Source organism: Mesoplodon mirus (genome assembly GCF_964341445.2).
Source record: "Mesoplodon mirus genome assembly, chromosome: 3".
NCBI lineage: Eukaryota > Metazoa > Chordata > Mammalia > Artiodactyla > Ziphiidae > Mesoplodon > Mesoplodon mirus.
Window position 1 is genome coordinate 185,395,715 of NC_138978.1, and position 17,850 is coordinate 185,413,564.

The window sequence follows — 17,850 nt, forward strand, 5'->3', positions numbered from 1 at the left end:
TAACTGAGATGCAAAACAATGAGGAAAAGTGGATCAGGACAAGAGTATATGTCTATACAAGAGGACATGTGTTTCAGGTGGGGCAGGCCAGAGGAAATACTGATGGGAGATGAAGGTAGGATCTGTAATAAAATTTCCAGGCAGAGCAAACAGCAAATATTTAGTGTCTGAGTTAGACAAGAACATGGCATATTCAATACATTGAGATGAGTCTAATATGGCTGTAGCGTACAGAACAAAGAGAACAGTGGTAGGTTGAAAAGTTGGGTAGAGACTAAGTAACTTAGGACCTGGGAAGGATTTGAGAGGATTTAAATTTTTCCTGAGGGCAATGGGAAACTATTGCATAGTTGTCTTCACTTCAGTTAAAGGAAGGTTCGTAAACATTTGCCATTAAGCACTGTGTTGGACCTGTGAGTAACTGAGGAATAAGACTATGTCAAAGATTTTTCTCAGGTTTTCAACTTAAAACTGCTGATCTAAGACATAAATTATGCTTGCCAAATAAATGTTTAATGTTCTATTATTAAAGGAGGCACAGCTTTTCCCCTCTGTATCTAAGGGATCATGGGCCAAGAGCTTCCTACATCCTGGAGACCCACTCACCTTTGAGAGGAAAGTCAGGGCCTGCTGGACCAAGTGTGTTTGAGCATCACCCAGGATCCCTGCAGAAGCCCTCAAGAGGCAGACTGAGTCGTTCCTGTGTTAGGAAGTGGTCGAGCCATGAATTGGCTACTGGCAAGACCAGGGAAAGAAAGGTTTATTCCTGGTATTTTGACAGCGACCTGATAACCCCCTGGCCTGACCGCTATAGGTCCTCAGGCCCAAGGACCCCTGGGTGTCCCCTAGAATGGCAGCTTCTTAAGGGATGCCAAGAGGTGGGCAATGAATAAGCAAAAAGAAATAGCATCATACCTAAGCAGATCCAGCATCCAGAGAGAAAGGGCTAAGAAGCAGCTGTTTCCAAAGGCAAGGCAGATGGCATCAGGAAAACAAAAACAGCACACTGATGTTGATTCAGTTACGGAACTGAAAATATTATTTTTCATTTGAATCCTTTAAGTAGATTAATTAGAAGAGAGACTGCTGAGCCTCAGATTGCTAGGTCAAAATACATAACAAAAATATGAAAACATAAAGAAAGATGAAGGAAGATGCTAATATTAAGAAGAAATTCTAAAGGAGAACAAAAAACGCATGCACAAGGTGAAGAAGGATGGGCGAAGATAATGAAATATAAAATAGGAGAGAATATATGATTTAATAGACTTGATTATAAATTTTTTGAAAGGGCTCATCAAGTTATAGTCAAGATTAAGCAAAGCTTGTTCTTCTATAGGACCTCTGTGTGCCAGCCATTATTCTAAGTGTTCTCTCTATACATAAACACACACACACACACACACACACGTATTTAAACATCACAGCAACTCTATAAAGCAGGTACTCACTATCCCCACTTTACAGGTGAAAATCTGAGTCATGGTTAAATTAATTTTACCAAAGTTATACAGCTAATCTGTGACCAAGCTTTTCAACATGAAAGAACAATGCTTGTTGATGTCCAGAGATTCAGTTTAAATACCATCCATGCACCATATTGGAAGGAAATATTTCAGCAAGGCTTCTAATCGGAAGGAAAAAATAAAGAATTTGAAATATAGAGGAGAAGTAGTGGTGAATAATAAACCTAAGGATATTAAGTCCAACCTAAGTATTTGATGACAAAATGACTAGAAATGTGTTTTATGTACCAAAGAATCTTTGACATAGAAGAGACACACAGCAAAGGGGAAAAAAAAGCCCTGATAATTGTTTGGTGCTAAAATTACTAAGAGTTGAAGGGGGGGCGGGGAATGAGTGACTTAAAAGTTTCTTAAGGTATCAACTTAGCAGGGGGGCAGTAAGGGTATAGGTTATATTGGTTTCTTGTTTTCATAAAATAAATGGACAAAAATATTTGATTTTAAATGTTGTGAAAACAGAAATTAATTACTAATAGAACGAAAATGTTCCAAGAACAATTAACAAGATAAAAAAAAAGACTAAATGCTAAATTGTAAATATCAACAAAAAACATAAAAGAAAGGAAACAATCCAGTAAAATAGAAGAATATCAATGAGAAAGAAAAAATCTGGTTCTTCTTCTACCTCAACCTGTTAATACCTAGGTATATTTGAGATCAAGCCAGATGGAGAAAAACTTTAATCATATAGCCATTTATTCATAGAGCTTTAAAAGTACACAAAGTGGGTTCATGTTGATTGTCTCATTTCATTCTTAAAGTAGCCACCTGAAGTAGGTATTGTTTTTTTCCCTGCTTTAGATGAAGTGTCTTAACTAGGGTCACACAGTGATCTAGTGATAGAACTGGCACTGGATTTAGTTTATTTTGTTCAATGAAACATTGTTAAAAATGTGTCATATTCCAGGCACTGTGCTGGGCATTTATGAGTTGGAAACACGGAAACGAGAAATGAACAAAATGCCACTCCTGCCGTCCTCTCTTTAGACATCCCCCCTTCCAAGATTGGAGTACAGAGTCCTGCTGGACTTGAACAGGGCAGTGTGCCAGGGTGGTTTCACGCTGCCTCACACTTACAATACAATCGGTCACACTCTCATAAAGGTCCATCCTGGTGTCTGTGAGTGTGATTCCAGATGACCATTCACACCCCAGAGCTACGTCTGTAATCATACCGTGGCCATGGGTTTGTTCACAGGTTTTGAGTATTTAATAAATGTGCCCTGCCTGCCCCCCGGCCCCCCCCCACCCACAATATACTCTAAACATATGGGGCAAAGTCTTTGCAGAATTAATCCCAAAATGATTCCACCAAAACTGAAACATGACTGCCATCTCTTTGAGTGTTATTTCTCTTTCTAAAAGATGTGATAGCTTCAGATTCTGCAGAATAGGAAGGGGAATAAGTTAAATAATGCTTAACTCTGCGCAGCCACATTATTGCCATTACGATCCTGAGACTGGCTGCCAGAAAACTCTCTCCATCTCATCTTTTTCATCCCCTTTTCTTTTTTTTTTCTTTTTTTTTCTTTTTTTTTTTTTGTGGTACACGGGCCTCTCACTGTTGTGGCCTCCCCCGTTGCAGAGCACAGGCTCCGGACACGCAGGCTCAGCGGCCATGGCTCACGGGCCCAGCCGCTCCGCGGCATGTGGGATCCTCCCAGACCGGGGCACGAACCCATGTCCCCTGCATCGGCAGGCGGACTCTCAACAACTGCGCCACCAGGGAAGCCCTTTTTCATCCCCTTTTCAATGATCACATAGACAGGCTGGTGTAGACCAGAGCAGAGTTCAAGGAAACATTCACAAGGGCATTGCCAACCATTTCCTCCCCCTCTTCCCTCAGACAATGGCCTAGAGTGCTCCCCGCTGCCTGTCCCTGCCCTATATACCCAAATCGTAACCTGTATACAAAGTTGGTACCTGCCAGGCAAGCACTAATGAAATTGTTATAGCCAAAGTTGGAGGACCCGGGGAATGCAGAGCGTTTAATGATGCCTTACAAGTGCATTTTTACCTGGAATAATAATATCCCTCTATAAAGCAAAAGTTACCTGCATTTTCAGGAAAGTGATAATTAATTTATACAAAAGAAAGTAAGGCATTGGTTGAGCCGGACTGGCTTAAGATACATTTGAGAAAATGTGATCAGATGTATCACGCTGAGTGCTTGTGATGCTGTCTATACATGAGTCCATGAGCTCAAGCTAGCCAGGACTGGTCCTTCCTCACCACGAAGAAATTTATCCAGGTTAACTGGACATATTGCTAACTTTTTAATGAAAGCCCCACATATTATCAGACAAAGAGAATTGTTGAAACTGAGGAATGGAGAATATTTAGAATATTCTTCCATTTTTTTCTCTTTTGGGGTAGGAATATGAATACAGCTTTTTTTTCTCTTTTTTTTATTGAAGTAGAGTTGATTTACAATGTTGTGTTAGTTTCTTCTGTACAGCAAAGTGACTCAGTTATACATATATATATTATTTTTCATACTTTTTTCCATTTTGGTTTACCACAGGGTATTGAACATAGTCCCCTGTGCTGTACAGTAGGACCTTGTTGTTTATCAATCCTATATATAATAGTTTGCATCTGCTCATCCCAAACTCCCAATGCTTCCCTCCCCCATCCCCACCTCTTTGGCAACCACAAATCTGTACTCTGTGTCATGAATACAACTTCTTGAACAAAGTTAGAGCTACCCCAAGTTTAAAGAAGCTTAGGAGTTTGTTTTATATGTCCCCCATTGACATTTCAAAGTATTTATATTTTAAATAACTCAGGTACCACTTTAAGCCAGTTTTCTTTCCTTTTGTCTTTAAAGGATACAAGATTATCTAATGAACACCTTATTGTACTCATCAAACAAGTAGTTATTTGCTCTTTGTGTCTTTCTTATCTGAGGGTACAATCCAGTGAGGGCAGGTCTGTCTATTAGTCCCCAGATACATCCTTGAGGCTCAGTACAGTCCTTGGAACATAGTAGATATACTCATAAATAAATAAAGATCTGTTGACTGATTGGTTGACTGAGTGGCTAGATAGCTATTGGTAAAATAGTACTCATAATTGAATAAATTACCCATTTTCTAGGATAAAATTTCCAGTTCTTTAATGATAATTTAACAATTTTAGTTATTTGTTTTCATTTGTCAGTTAGATACTTTGACTTATACCGATGGTTATTTTCAAATTACTGTTCCTGAATCCATTCAAAATAATTAAATTTTGAGTTGTGGAAAGAGCATTTTGTAGGAATTTAAAGTTACTCTCTAACACGTAGTTTCAAAATAACTGAAGTCGTTGTGTACTTTGTTCTTTTTAAAATATCTTAATATACTTAAGTAACAAATTCTTTACATAACAATATAATTCTACATAGAGGTGTAAAAACTTATTTGGCATTCCTTCCAACTATCCGATTCATTCTATGAAAAAATATTTGGGGGAAAGGGGAAAGATTCTTCATAATATTTACAACAGGACATATGTTTGCCTATCATAAACTGAACACTTTAGAATTATTGTTAAGAGTCAGTAAAGTTGCTCCATTTTTTAATTGCTGTATTTTTTTGTCCTCTCTAACAATTAGCTAGAGTCTTCCTATTTTCATTAGATTAATTTCAATTTGGAAATACTTGATCAGATGATATTTTATTGACCAGTAATGACTCGTGGTTCTCATTTAAATGTTTTACGTTCAGTGACATTAACAGGAAATTCACATAACGTTCTGACTTCACTTAGGGAAACGGTGAAAGTAAAAGCTTTAAAAAAAATTCCAAATAGCATCTATTTAACATGTCTGATATTTTCCAGATGGAAAAAATAAACTGCATCATATGACATCAGAATTGATCACAGAATTATTCTCTTAACATTGGTAAAGTAAAATAATCTTAAAATGATCATCAAAGAATAATACACTAAGTTCCTCTAAGTATGAAGAAAATTTGGCATACTGAGGCTGTGTGTTATGTACTTGAATGTGTCACCAGTCAATGTGATTTCAATGTAGAGAACTATTAATGCTTCAGACTGTCGCCAAACATGATATGAAGAACCACTTACTCAGACACCTGATCTTTAGAATGCAGCATCGTCTGTAACAATTTTAACGCTAACTAAGTACACTTTGATGAGACAGCATTTAATAAAATGCTCATTAATTTCATCATTAGCAAGGGTATGCTAAGAAGTAAGCCAGTTTCTTATGTCACGCCCAATTAGCATCCCATGCTAGTAATCCCATTAGTATTGTTGAATTCACTAATGGAAAAACTAATGGGCATGCTACCAGGGCACATTAATTGGGCACGACACCAGTTCTGGTTTTAATTATTAAACTACGATAATGAAATGTGTGTTTGTAAAATATTAAAATGTTGAAATAGGGTTGAGGAAAATAAAAGAACATGTAGAGGAAAGAGATAGAAGGAAAATCAACCTACAAAGATTCGAGGACTTACCAAAATGGTCATCTTTCTAGCTGATCGAGTTGCCTGTAAAAGTTGGGATATTGTCCACGTGAGAAGCAACCCACTCCTACTCATGGGAAATTAAAAGCTCTTTTTTGGTAATATGAAATTCTGTATGTCACACATGTTGTCATGCTCTGTATGAGGCCTGACAGGAGCCAATTAAATGCATAGAATGGACATGGTATACTGCTGAAGCTATTTTAGGGAAATATAAACAGAAATGTTTTACTGAAGATGGTGTGATTAACGTTGCAGTTTTTGTGACTAAATCTTTTCACCATATTGCATCAGATAATTATGTTTTATCTTCTTTGAAAAACAGTATACCAAGATTATTAGAATTTGGTGAAACAGTCCAAGTAATTTAAAAATATATTTTGTAATATTTTACCAAATCTTATTTTTAGCTTTTAAAAATTTTTTATTGATTGAAGTTAAGTATTGCTAAAGAGATCTACTTTATTAAGAAAGAAAGAAAAAAATTGTTTTCATTTAGAAGGTTTAGAGTAATTTTCTGGTTCTTTTTTCTTTAACCACAGTAGTAGCAAATGATGATGATGACAAAGTTGAAATCTCTTTTACTTAGTCTTAAGTGTTCACTAACATAAAAAGAGTATCATTGTGCTAACCAGAATATACATAGCTCTGAAGTGTTAAGATGAAATGTTTCTCTTCTGCTTTTCTTTGTTTCCTTATCCTCACCTCCTTTTAGCTAATATCTGTTCTTAATATCTGCCATTTCCTAGTCTTATCCACTTAGGAACTCATTTTTAACTATACTATTACCTTAGGCAAAAGTACAAATGCTAGAATTTAGACTACAAAGCATTGAGTATTAAGTTTAACAGCTATACTTATGTTAAAGGCATTAGTAACTGACTAGTTTTTAATGTGAACCTTATTCCTTCTTGCTATACGTAGTGTAGTGAAGGTAAAAGAAAATAACTTGCCAGACATTTCCTTATCTTTAGAACAATATTATTTGAATAGTATTTTATTAAATTCTTCTCTTTTTTATATTTCTGCCCCCAAATTTAAAATATTAGAATAGAAAATTCATTATCTTTCTGATGAGTATAGTTACTCAAAATCCAAGGGTACTTGTAAGAGATTTTTATTCCAAAGAGAAGCTCTTTTCAGATTTGAGCACTGAAGTGACACAGAAGTACATCAGAGAAAAGCCAGAAGGATGTATCAACCTTAATTTTGAGTTCTGTTTGAAACGTGTGCATGCTTGCATCTGGATCATGTTGAAATTTGCCAGTTGGTTTTTAACAAATATACAAATATATATGTATGTGTATGTAACATGTATACTCACTCATTGATTTTTTTCCCTCATTCATTCCCTTAAGGGGTCTGCGGTAGAAGTTACCACAACTAATGATGATGGTAAACAATATAGTGATGGCAAATGGCATGAGATAATCGCGATTAGGCATCAGGATTTCGGCCAAATCACACTTGATGGACAATATACAGGTAAGATCTTCTTTGACATATATGAAGGGCTCTATTGATGTGCTGATGTTACCATACTCTTCTGTTGTTTATATTTGTTCATCTCTTTTTTCACCTTTATCTCCACTCAACTTCATCTAAATTGCTGTTGAGTTTGCCTTTGGGGTGCTCCTAAAATGATGAAGTCTTGGCAACTGTCTTCTCATCTATGCAGGGTTTCAGTAAAGCAAAAATAAGAGTAAAGTCATCAATAACAATTTTGTATCTTTTTCAGTCTTTACAATTTGCAAGGGCTTTTACTTTCCTTTTACTTATGTTTTACTTATGTTCTCTCCTTATGTTCCTCTATTATGACCTCGGTTATTATATGCATTTTAGAGATGAGGATACTAAGGCTCCAAAAGGTAAACAACTTCTTCCAATTAAGACAGTTGGTAGGCAGCGTTCTGGGACATGTATTTTTTCTTTGCAGTTCTAAGTTTATTTTTCTTTCTATCCTTCCCTATCTACCATCCCCATGTAATTGTAAAAGCTACAGTACCTATACAATGATGCAGGCTTTTATTAATTCATTCAGAAAATATAAAATTTTAATGAGCACCTACTACTACTCTAGGAACTCTGGAAACAACGAGGAAAATTTACACTTTAGGTGGGAGAGAGGCAGGAAACAGAATAAATAAATATTGAACAAATATCAGGTAGTGCTACATTCTGAGAATGTATAAAACAGGATAAGAGGAAAAGGGGTGAGTGTGTGTGTGTGTGTGTGTGTGTGTGTGTGTATTGGGGAAGGGATGTTTTGATTATATAAAAGACTGTTAGAGAAGGTCTTTCCGATAAGGTGACATATGAGCATAGACCTAAAGGGGATAAAAGGGCAAACCAGGCAAATGTCTAGGAGAATGTTTCAAGTCAAGTGAACAGTAGGTCCCAGGGCCCTGAGGTGGGAGTATACGATATGTGCCATGTCAAGGACCAACAAGGAAGCCAATGTGGGAAAGAGAGGTTGAAGGGGCTAGTGTTACAATGTGAAATCAGAGAGGCCACTGGGGCTGTATTACATAGGGCTTTGTGAGCTTTTACATGAAAAGAGGGAAGCCGTTGGAGAATTTTGAGAGAGGGGTGACAAGACATGACTTCTTTCTTTAAAAGGAACACTCTGGCTGCTCTTTTGGAGATAAGTTTTAAGGAGAACAAGGATGGAAGTGTTGACCTAAAACAAATAGATTGACATATGCTTTTCCAGCAAAGATGGGTTTATTCAGGATCAGTAGAAAGCTGCAATTCGGGGTCTGCAACCATGGTGAGCCCCTTGTAAGTCCCTGCACAGCAACGGAAGGAGAATGCTTTTATGGAGGGCAAAAGGAAGTTGGGAGGGCTGTAGTAAACAAATAGTCCATGGCTTTTCATTGGCTGAGTGCTTGCCAGGAAAGAGGAGGAGTCTTTCTTCTTCCTGTTGGGCTCTGCTGTCACCACAAGGCATGAGACCTTCCTCTGGTCTCCCAAATCTATTTAATTGTGATTTCTGCTTATTAATTTTTTATATGTCCCCCTTTTGATCATGATCTTTCTCTCAGAGCATCACTGATCGAGTCAGCTTTTCTAATTTCAATGGCTTTTTGTCCCTCAGTGCCAGGAAGGACCTTTCCCGTGTGTGGGGTCTCATATCAGAAGGGAATGCACAGATTGGAAACCTACTGAGGTCATATTCGAGTAACAAGGGAAGGTAGAAGGGAGAACTCTCAGACACTTTCTGTCTCAATTCCATATGCTATCAAAACCATAGACATTGGAGATCATCTGAAGCATTATGTCATTGTCAAAGGTTTGGCAATACACTTCCTAAAGACCTGGTCCAAATATCTTCAGAAAGCTGCCTCATCAGGTGTTGTCTGCTTTAGTTCTGGGAAATATTTACTTTCAGGTCACCAGACTTTTTGAGGTCCCTTCAGAATTTAGTGCTTTCTTTAGGCGTGTCACGTGAGTCCAAGAATCTATTCCTTGGATTTTGGCAGCAGAAGGGTTGGTTAGCAATACGTGATAGGGGCCTCTCTGATAAGGTTGAAGAAAGTTCTTCTGGAGGTGTCTCTTCCAGTAGATAAAGCCTTCAGGTTGCAAGGTGTGATGCTTAAGGTCTTTGTCTCCTGAGAGTGCACTGTAAAAAGATTGCTCTACCAAAATGTGGTTATTTTTAATAGGAACAATTTGGCCCTTGCATTATTGGAGTATCTCTCCTCTTTTCAGTTGTAGGTCAAGAAAAGCAGTAACAAGTGTGTTGGATGTCCTATGACTGTTTCAATGGGTGAGAATTTTTGAGTTACAAAATGTGTAGATCTGAGATTTAGAGGGACCAATAGCAATGCTTTAGGCCAAGGTATTTGTATGACCTCTACAAATTTTGCCAGTTGGGTCTAATAATGCCATTACTGTGATCAACTAAATCAGAGGATTGATGCCACAGACTTGTTGAAGTACCTGGCCTGTAAAACAGGTTCCTCAATCACTATGAAGTCTGTCTGTATCAAAGTGTAGCCCTTGTTCTGATACCAGATGCCCTAAATATCAAACCTGGGTTTGGGCAAACTACAATTTTTTCCTTGGCAATCTTATGTCCCTTTAAGGCTAAAAGCTTTAGAAAGTGGATGCTGTCTTCCTGTGAATAGGCTTTGGAAGATCAAAGAAGCAAATCATTCACATATGCAACAAAGTAGACCTGTAGGAAACTTTATATCATCCAGGTCAACCTTCAGGATTTACAAGAAACAAGAAGGACTCTCAGTAAAACCCTGAGCATTACTGTCCAGGTGAATTGTTTTTCTTCCCAAGTAAAGGTAAAAAGGTGTTGGCTAGCTTCATCAAGTGGAATACCAAAGAATGCACTGCATAAATCAATTACAGTAAAGAATTTTCTTCCAGTGGGAATGGATGTTAGAACGTCTGAGGATTAGGAACAACAGGGCGTCTAGGGATAACAATGTTGCTTATTGCTCAGAGGTCCTGGACAGACCTCTACCCTCAGCCCTTAGGTTTTCTCACCGGTAAAATAGAATCCTTACAGGAATTACTACAGGCATAATGAGGTTTTGAGCCTTATAACCTTCTATTATAGGCTTTATGCCTTGAAAGGTTTCTTTACTTATAGGGTATTGATTAATTCTGGGAAGAGGGTTTGAGGGATCTATTTGAATCTTGATGGGAAGGGGTGCTCTTTGAAGTTTGCCAGTATCAGTTGGAGATTTTGCCCATAAAGATGGTGGTGGCTGATTCAATAGGGACAAATGATCAGTGTTTCCAAAATCCGCTCTAGAACTGTCGGAGACAGAGCAAATAAAAGATGTGAAAGGGGTCATTTAATTTACCTGGTTGGTGATTTTGATGGCTACTGTCAAATTCTAGATTATTTCCTCCTTTTGGAAGAAAGAATTTCCAGCATGATACTTCTCCAAGAAGTCTCAGCCTAATAAATCGGTAGGGGCAGAGGAACTAAGGAGAAAAATACATGTGTCTCTCAAAGGGCCTAAAGGAAAGGGAATAGGTTCAGAGACAAGAGCCTCTTGAGATTCGTTAGAGATCCCCACTGTTTGAACTGTGTTAGTACTCAGATGCAGAGGCTGCTTTTTAGTAGTGGGATGGAGCACTGAGTGTGTGACTCTGGTGTCAATTAGGACTGGAAGAGATTCAACCCCAATCTTGAGAAACATTTCTTTAAGCTGATTAAGACGGAGAATTGGGAAGAGCCCCTATAGTTCTTCAGAGCCTGCCATTGAGTAGTTGGAGGATGTTGGAAAGGTTAGTCAGAGGGCTGAAGACACTGAAAGCACTTAAATTTGTAACAATCTCTTTTCCAATATCCTGGCTATTTTCAATAATACCAGAAACTAGGAGGATTTTAGTTTCATTTAGGAGCCTTCATTTGCTATAGTTGAAGTTTAAGAATTTAACAGTCTTCCTTTTAGGTGATTCAGCTATAGTGTGAGAGAGCAGTTTTGACAGATTAATCAAAACTAGATGGGACATAGTTTTCCATTCCATCCTGGTCCTTTTTATTAGAAAGGAAGGATCCCAGTTTGGCCCATTAATAAACATGGAATTAAAAGCTACCCAGGTGGAATCAACATCTGGAGGAAGACCGAAATTTTGCGTAAAAATAATCTGAATTCAATTGTAATCGTAATGAAGAGGTTCATCAGATTTTTGTGTGCAAGCCTGAATTTTGTTCCAGTTGACAGTCTTTGGAAAAACCCTAGGAATTGCTCAATGAAGTCACCTAGTGATTGCTCAAGCCTGATCATATAATAAGTTAGAGGGCTGATCTCCTGGTTGTTATCCTAGAGACCTTTCAGGATTTTCCCAGTTAGCAGTTCTGATCCAATGCTGGGTCTGGCTATCACCAAAAAACCTATGAATTAGCTAAGGTAAGTCAGAGAAACCAAGTTGATAAGTTTGAATGACTACATTACATTCCTCAGCAAATCTGTGACAATCTTCAGTTACTTTCGGTATATTTTTGACTGTGGCTTGCAGGTCAGCTTTAGTTCAGGGAATATAAGAAATTAAGGGTTTAGCTTCTGGAACCTCAGAAGGCTTCATTTTAAAGGGACAGGTTCTGATAAGTTCAGAGGAAAAGGGAGTGGGGAAAATTTCAGAGAAAGGGGAAGTTTGGTGAGAGAATTATTAGGGGGGGAACTGAGGGTCTAGAGGAGGCATAGGCAGTAGAGAAGGAAAGGAGAAAGATGGTTCCAGATGAGTCTGGCCATGAGGAGCTGAGGAAGAGAGACAAGATGGTACCAGAGGTAGAGCCTGAGACAGAGAAGCCAAGGAAGAAAAGCCTGAGGCGTGGAGAGCCACTTTGTCTTTCTTTATCCACATGTTTGCCTCAGTTAATCTTAATATCTCATTTTGCTGAGAGGCAATTTTAGGCTCCTAATTACATTTAGAAACCTCAACATGCCAATCAAAATAGGCATACTATTCAGTTCTGGGAATTTCTGAGATATTGTAGTCCAATTAACTTTGAGGATTCCAAAAATTCCCCATAATTGCCATTGATATTCTAAATTACCTTAGGTCAGTTTGGTCCATTTAGTTGGAAATGCACATGAGGAAAGACCACACTTTTTAAACATAAAATTGTCCATAGTCCCTGTCGGTGGGGGCTCCCTCAAAATATGTAGATAACTGGGATCTCATTACTCAGAGGTTTGTCTCCAGAGTGAAAGAATAATTTTTAAACAGCTCACAGTTCAAATCAAACTGCTCGCAACTCAAAACAGCATGCAAATTAATACCAGCCAATTCTAGGGAAACAGTTTGGTCCTGTAGAAACCAGGCCCAAGGCTTTTCAGTCATTTCCAAAGAACAACCCTAATTCCAAAGGAATGGGCTGAAGCCTGAAAAACCAGCACAGTTTCAGTGAAGCAGCTTCGTTCCTGAAGGAACAGGCTGATGACTTCTCAGCCAGTCTTGGTTGAAACAGTCTGATCTCAAAATGAGACTGAAGTTCCAAATGAGTACTCAGGTACAGAACAAGGCCTTAACCAGACAAAACCTTTAAGCAGAACTTACATAAAGCCTGGAGAGCTTCAAATGGAAAGAGGGTGTGAACTCAGATCCAGGAGAAAGATTTACCTTCAAACTCCAGGGTTAGTAAGAGCAGTGAGCACAGTGGGTAAGCAGTGAGCACAGTGGGCTTCTTTGTGGGTACCACACCTGTTTGTTCACCAGAACTGGAGCCTTCAGGGATTTTCTCTGGTCCCCATAGTGTCCACCAAAGTGTTGACCTAAAACAAATAGACTGTCAGATATTTCTCCAGCAAAGATGGGTTTATTGGGGATCAGCAGAGAATCACAATTCAGGGTCTACAACCATGGCAAGCCAAGTGCAAGTCCCGCATGGCAAGGGAGGGAGAAAACTTTTACAGAGGGTGAACAGGAAGCCGGGAGGACTATAGTCAACAAAGTGTTCATGATTTTTCATTGGCTGAGTCCTTGCCAGGAAAGAAAAGTCTTTCTTCTTCCTGTTGGGTTTGCCTTCATTACAAGGTGTGAGAACTCTACCTTCTGGTCTCCCAACTCTTTTTAATTAATGTTTCTGCTTATTAATTCATTACAGAAGCATGGAGACCAGCTTCTGCAATAATTCTAAAATAATCCAGAAAAGAAATGATCATTTCTTGAGCCAGGGAAGGAATTGTGGATATAATGAGAAATCTGGATGTATTGTAAATGTTAAGGAATTTGATTGAGGTAGAGCAGGGGTTGGCAAACTACCACCTGTGGGCCAAATCCAGCCCATGCCTGTTTTTATAAAGCTTTATTGGCGACAACTGCACCCATTGGTTAGGTATTGTCTGGCTGCTTCAGGCTGTATGGTCTACAAAGAGGAAAATACATACTACCTTGCTCGTTACAGAAGAGTTTTGCTAACCCCTAATGTAGAGCATGACTGCAATGTTTGGGGCCTTTAGACTGTAACTACCATAACTAAGGTGGGCAAGTTAGTGGGAGAAGCATATTCAGAGAGAGATGTTCAGATTTCAGTTTGAACATGTTAAGTCTTAGGTACCTATGAGGCATCCAAGTGGAAGTATCAAGCAGATTCCTGGATCTGAGTTCAGGGAAGAGTTCCAGACTAGAGATAAAAAAATTGGGAGTTGTCAGCTAAAGATGGTATTTAAAGCCAAGGTCCCAGATATAAGTAGGGCTAATTAGTTGTTTGGGCTCTGAAAAAAAAAATCCCCCTTCTCCCAAAAAATGATGGAGTAAGATAGACATTTTAACAGATTTGCATTGTTATGCAACACAGTCAAGGACCCAGGCCACTTCTGATCTTTGGCCCCAGGAGTTAGCACAGCTACCCAGCTCTCTCTTCATCCTTCTAGAGGGGATTAGGGTATCTGTGTAGGTGGAGAAAGAGATCTGAGAATGGAAGAAGTCTGGGTCATTCCAGCATCAAGATGTTGGGGTGATGAGGAAGAACCAGTGAAGAAAAGTAACCGATATGTAGAGAACCAAGAAAGAGTGGTGTCCAAAAGCCCAGGGAAAGGTTTAGTCATTCGTTAAATTAGCAGAAATAGATTATCCTGCTGAAGTTGGAATTCTCATCTCCTTTTCCATCTATAGGCTCCTCGACCACCCTGAATGGTAGTACTGTTATTGGAGAGAACACAGGAGTGTTTGTGGGAGGGCTGCCGCAGGGTTATACCATCCTCAGGAAGGATTCTGGTGAGTTTGGGAAAGGTATAGAATTTATATGTTGTCACCACATTTTAGAATCAACTTGCATTATTTTAAAGTATGGGTAATAGTATTATTTTCTATCTCATGCTGTATTTCCTACATCAGTATGTCAAAAATTTTCCTATAGGTCTCTTCTTTTCTAAAGGAACCATGTACTACTTGCATTTCAGTTCTTAGTACCCAGTTCTTGATATGTAAAAGGAGTTCATTAAACTTTTGCTGAAATGAATTATACTAATTTCAGTCAAAGCTATGTTAGTTAGGGATCAAAAACTTTCAATGAATTTTTTGAGAAGGATATATTTAAATCCTCAAGATTATAGTTACCTCCTTAGAAATACCTGTAGAGAAGAGAGGGCTTTCATTTGGCTACTGTAGACTGGTGGAGAAGTCTCTTGAAAACATTCACACACACACACACACACACACACACACACACACAGATTGAAAGAAAGAGAGAAGAGAGTCTTTGTCCTAGTTCTTTGCCCACCAAGCACAATTCTTGTCTCTGGTATATCCAGGCATCAGGAAGAGAGCATACTCCAATAGCAAATATCCCTCCTGTAGATGATATCTGTCCATTATAAATAAATAATTTGCCATTGCACATATAAATTGACCTTGTAAAACTTTGATTGCTGGTGAATACCTTCCCTAAGATCAGGTCATGAACTCAAAAGCTGAGAACTAAGCTTTCCACTGACCTGTAAGGACACTGCCATATGAAATGCAACCTCAGCTTCAGGTGCCTCCTTGCCCTCTCTGCTTTTTTTTTTTTTTTTTTTTTGGCTCTCTAATTCTCTCATTTGCTCACTTTCTCTCTTTCCCAACTTCTTATGACCACCCTACTTACTGTATTCATAAGCCCCACACCTACCTGGTCTGGGGAGTTCAAAAATTAAGCTTAACATCACATTAATTCCTAAAAATGAAATGAAATTATTGCTTTACTTGTGTAACAGACTAGGTCAAAATGACGAGGGAACTAATCTATAAACTGTAGATTTAATAGGTAGACTTCCTTTAAATCTTACTTTTAAAATGTGTTATTGCACATTTATTTTTAAGACCAGTGGCAGATGAGATCCCCTTGTTAGTTCAAGAGGCAATAGTCTTGCTATTACTATAAAACCAAGGTTTTTGTGCAAACATCTGTTTCTGCAGATAAGATGAGTCTGAACCAGAGCGAAACATTACAATTGTTACCACCTACCCTAGCTAATGGTGTGGTGTTTACATGAGTTATTAAGAAGTTTGGGGACTTCCCTGGCAGTCCAGGTTCAGACTTCGCCTTCCAATGCAGGGGGTGCGGGTTCCATCCCTGGTCAGGGAGCTAAGATCCCACCTGCCTCATAGGCAAAAAACCAAAACATAAAACAGAAGCAATACTGTAACACACTCAATAAAGACTTTAAAACTGGTCCACATAAAAAAAAACTTAAAAGAAGAAATTAAAAAAAAATTTTAGTACATAGGCAGTGAGAGATATTGCCTATTTCTTTGATTTTAATGGCACATCAAATTCATTGCTTGAAAAGAATTTCTCAGAATACATATTTCTTGATATCTCTCAACACCTGCAGACATAATCCGAAAGGGTTTTGTGGGCTGTCTCAAGGATGTGTATTTTATGAAGAATTATAATCCCTCTGCTGCTTGGGGGCGTCTGGTTTGGCAGAGTTCTGAAGAGCAAGTCAACGTGTATAACAACTGGGAGGGATGCCCCACTTCATTACAAGAGGGAGCTCAGTTCCTAGGGACAGGTAAGGTTCTAAAATAGACACTGGTCATTACTTCGCTTGTATGTTCTTTTTTTGGTGTAATTTAATCTCTCCTGATACAATTATTTTGACCTCATATGAACCTGCTATCTCAGAAATACCTAGTTACGCCATGATGCCCATACATATATTCTCAACGTCTGAATATATAATATAAATAGTAAGACTCATAAATACATATTCACGTGTAAGATCTCTGGCAGTTTGGGGTTTACCTATGGTAGTGCCACTAATGTCCATTCGTAAGTCCACGTTTTTACTTAGAATATAGTTTTAGTCAGATGTTTCAAAGGAGTTTTGTTTTGTCAGGCTAATCCACACAATATCTGTTTTATCCCATGATATAGACTGACAGTGTTCCTAAGAGTAAAATTTCAGCTGCGTGATGGGGTAAGTAGGGCCTTAAGGGAGAGCTAGAGAATATGACCACCATCACTGCCATTGCTCCAAAGGCTGTGGCAAAGGTGAGGCACAGTGTGCCCGGCATATGCGCCACCTACAGTCTCTGTCTAGCAGCCACCCAGGGTAAGGAGTGGAAGGGAATATGGTGACTTGGCCACCATGGCTTACTTTTGGAATAAAAGCCCACTATTGCCTGCTACATTTATAGCTAAGTTGGTTAGATATTAAGTTCGTTAAACTACCTTCAGAACAGAAAGCTAAATAATATTATACTCCGTGCACTTTTTTGTTGCTTTTTCTCATCACTGTCATTATCCAGAGTTGCAACTACTTATTGTTAATACTTAGATAAACTAGTAATAGTCTTAATTGTATCCATGACTTAGTAACTTGCTTCCTCTTAAAAGGTATGTCAAGTTCATTCTCCTACTTCTGTACATTACAAGATGAATTTCTTAACATTGATCTGCATCTTCTTTTGTGAGAGATTTATTCAACGACAGAATATGTCCTAAGGTTGTCTTATGACACCCTTACGATGCTAACGATATTGCTTTGCACATGCTAATTTGTATATTTTTTTTCTCTAAAGGGTTCCTGGAACTTTATCCATATTTGTTTCATGGTGGAATGGACTTTGAAATTTCCTTTAAGTTCAGAACTGACCAATTGAATGGATTGCTTCTTTTCATTTACAACAAAGATGGACCTGATTTTCTTGCTGTATGTTAATTAATTTACTTAAAAATGTTAGATCCAACTTTAAAATTAATAAACCATGTGTTTACATTATACTTAATTAGGGCTTCTTTCCAAATTCAGTTTTGCTTTTATTTTTACCCCCATGTCATTTTCACTTTTGGAATCCTGTGAAACATTTTGTATTTTAGGACCATGATGATTTTTTAAATGACCATTATACTTTGAAAATTATAATTTTAACAAAACAGG

At 38.2% G+C, this 17,850-nt stretch overlaps 1 protein-coding gene across 2 annotated transcripts in view; it reads left to right on the forward strand.

The window, feature by feature from the left end:
- USH2A (usherin) overlaps positions 1-17,850 on the forward strand; it is a gene marked incomplete at both ends in the record, with an annotated part of 772,061 nt that overhangs the window by 303,410 nt on the left and 450,801 nt on the right. For both annotated transcript variants that reach the window (XM_082613798.1, XM_082613799.1), the window contains 4 exons: positions 7,369-7,495; positions 14,600-14,701; positions 16,300-16,479; positions 17,492-17,622. In XM_082613798.1, the coding sequence (XP_082469924.1) occupies positions 7,369-7,495; positions 14,600-14,701; positions 16,300-16,479; positions 17,492-17,622 (540 nt within the window). The remainder of the gene's footprint in view (positions 1-7,368; positions 7,496-14,599; positions 14,702-16,299; positions 16,480-17,491; positions 17,623-17,850) is intronic.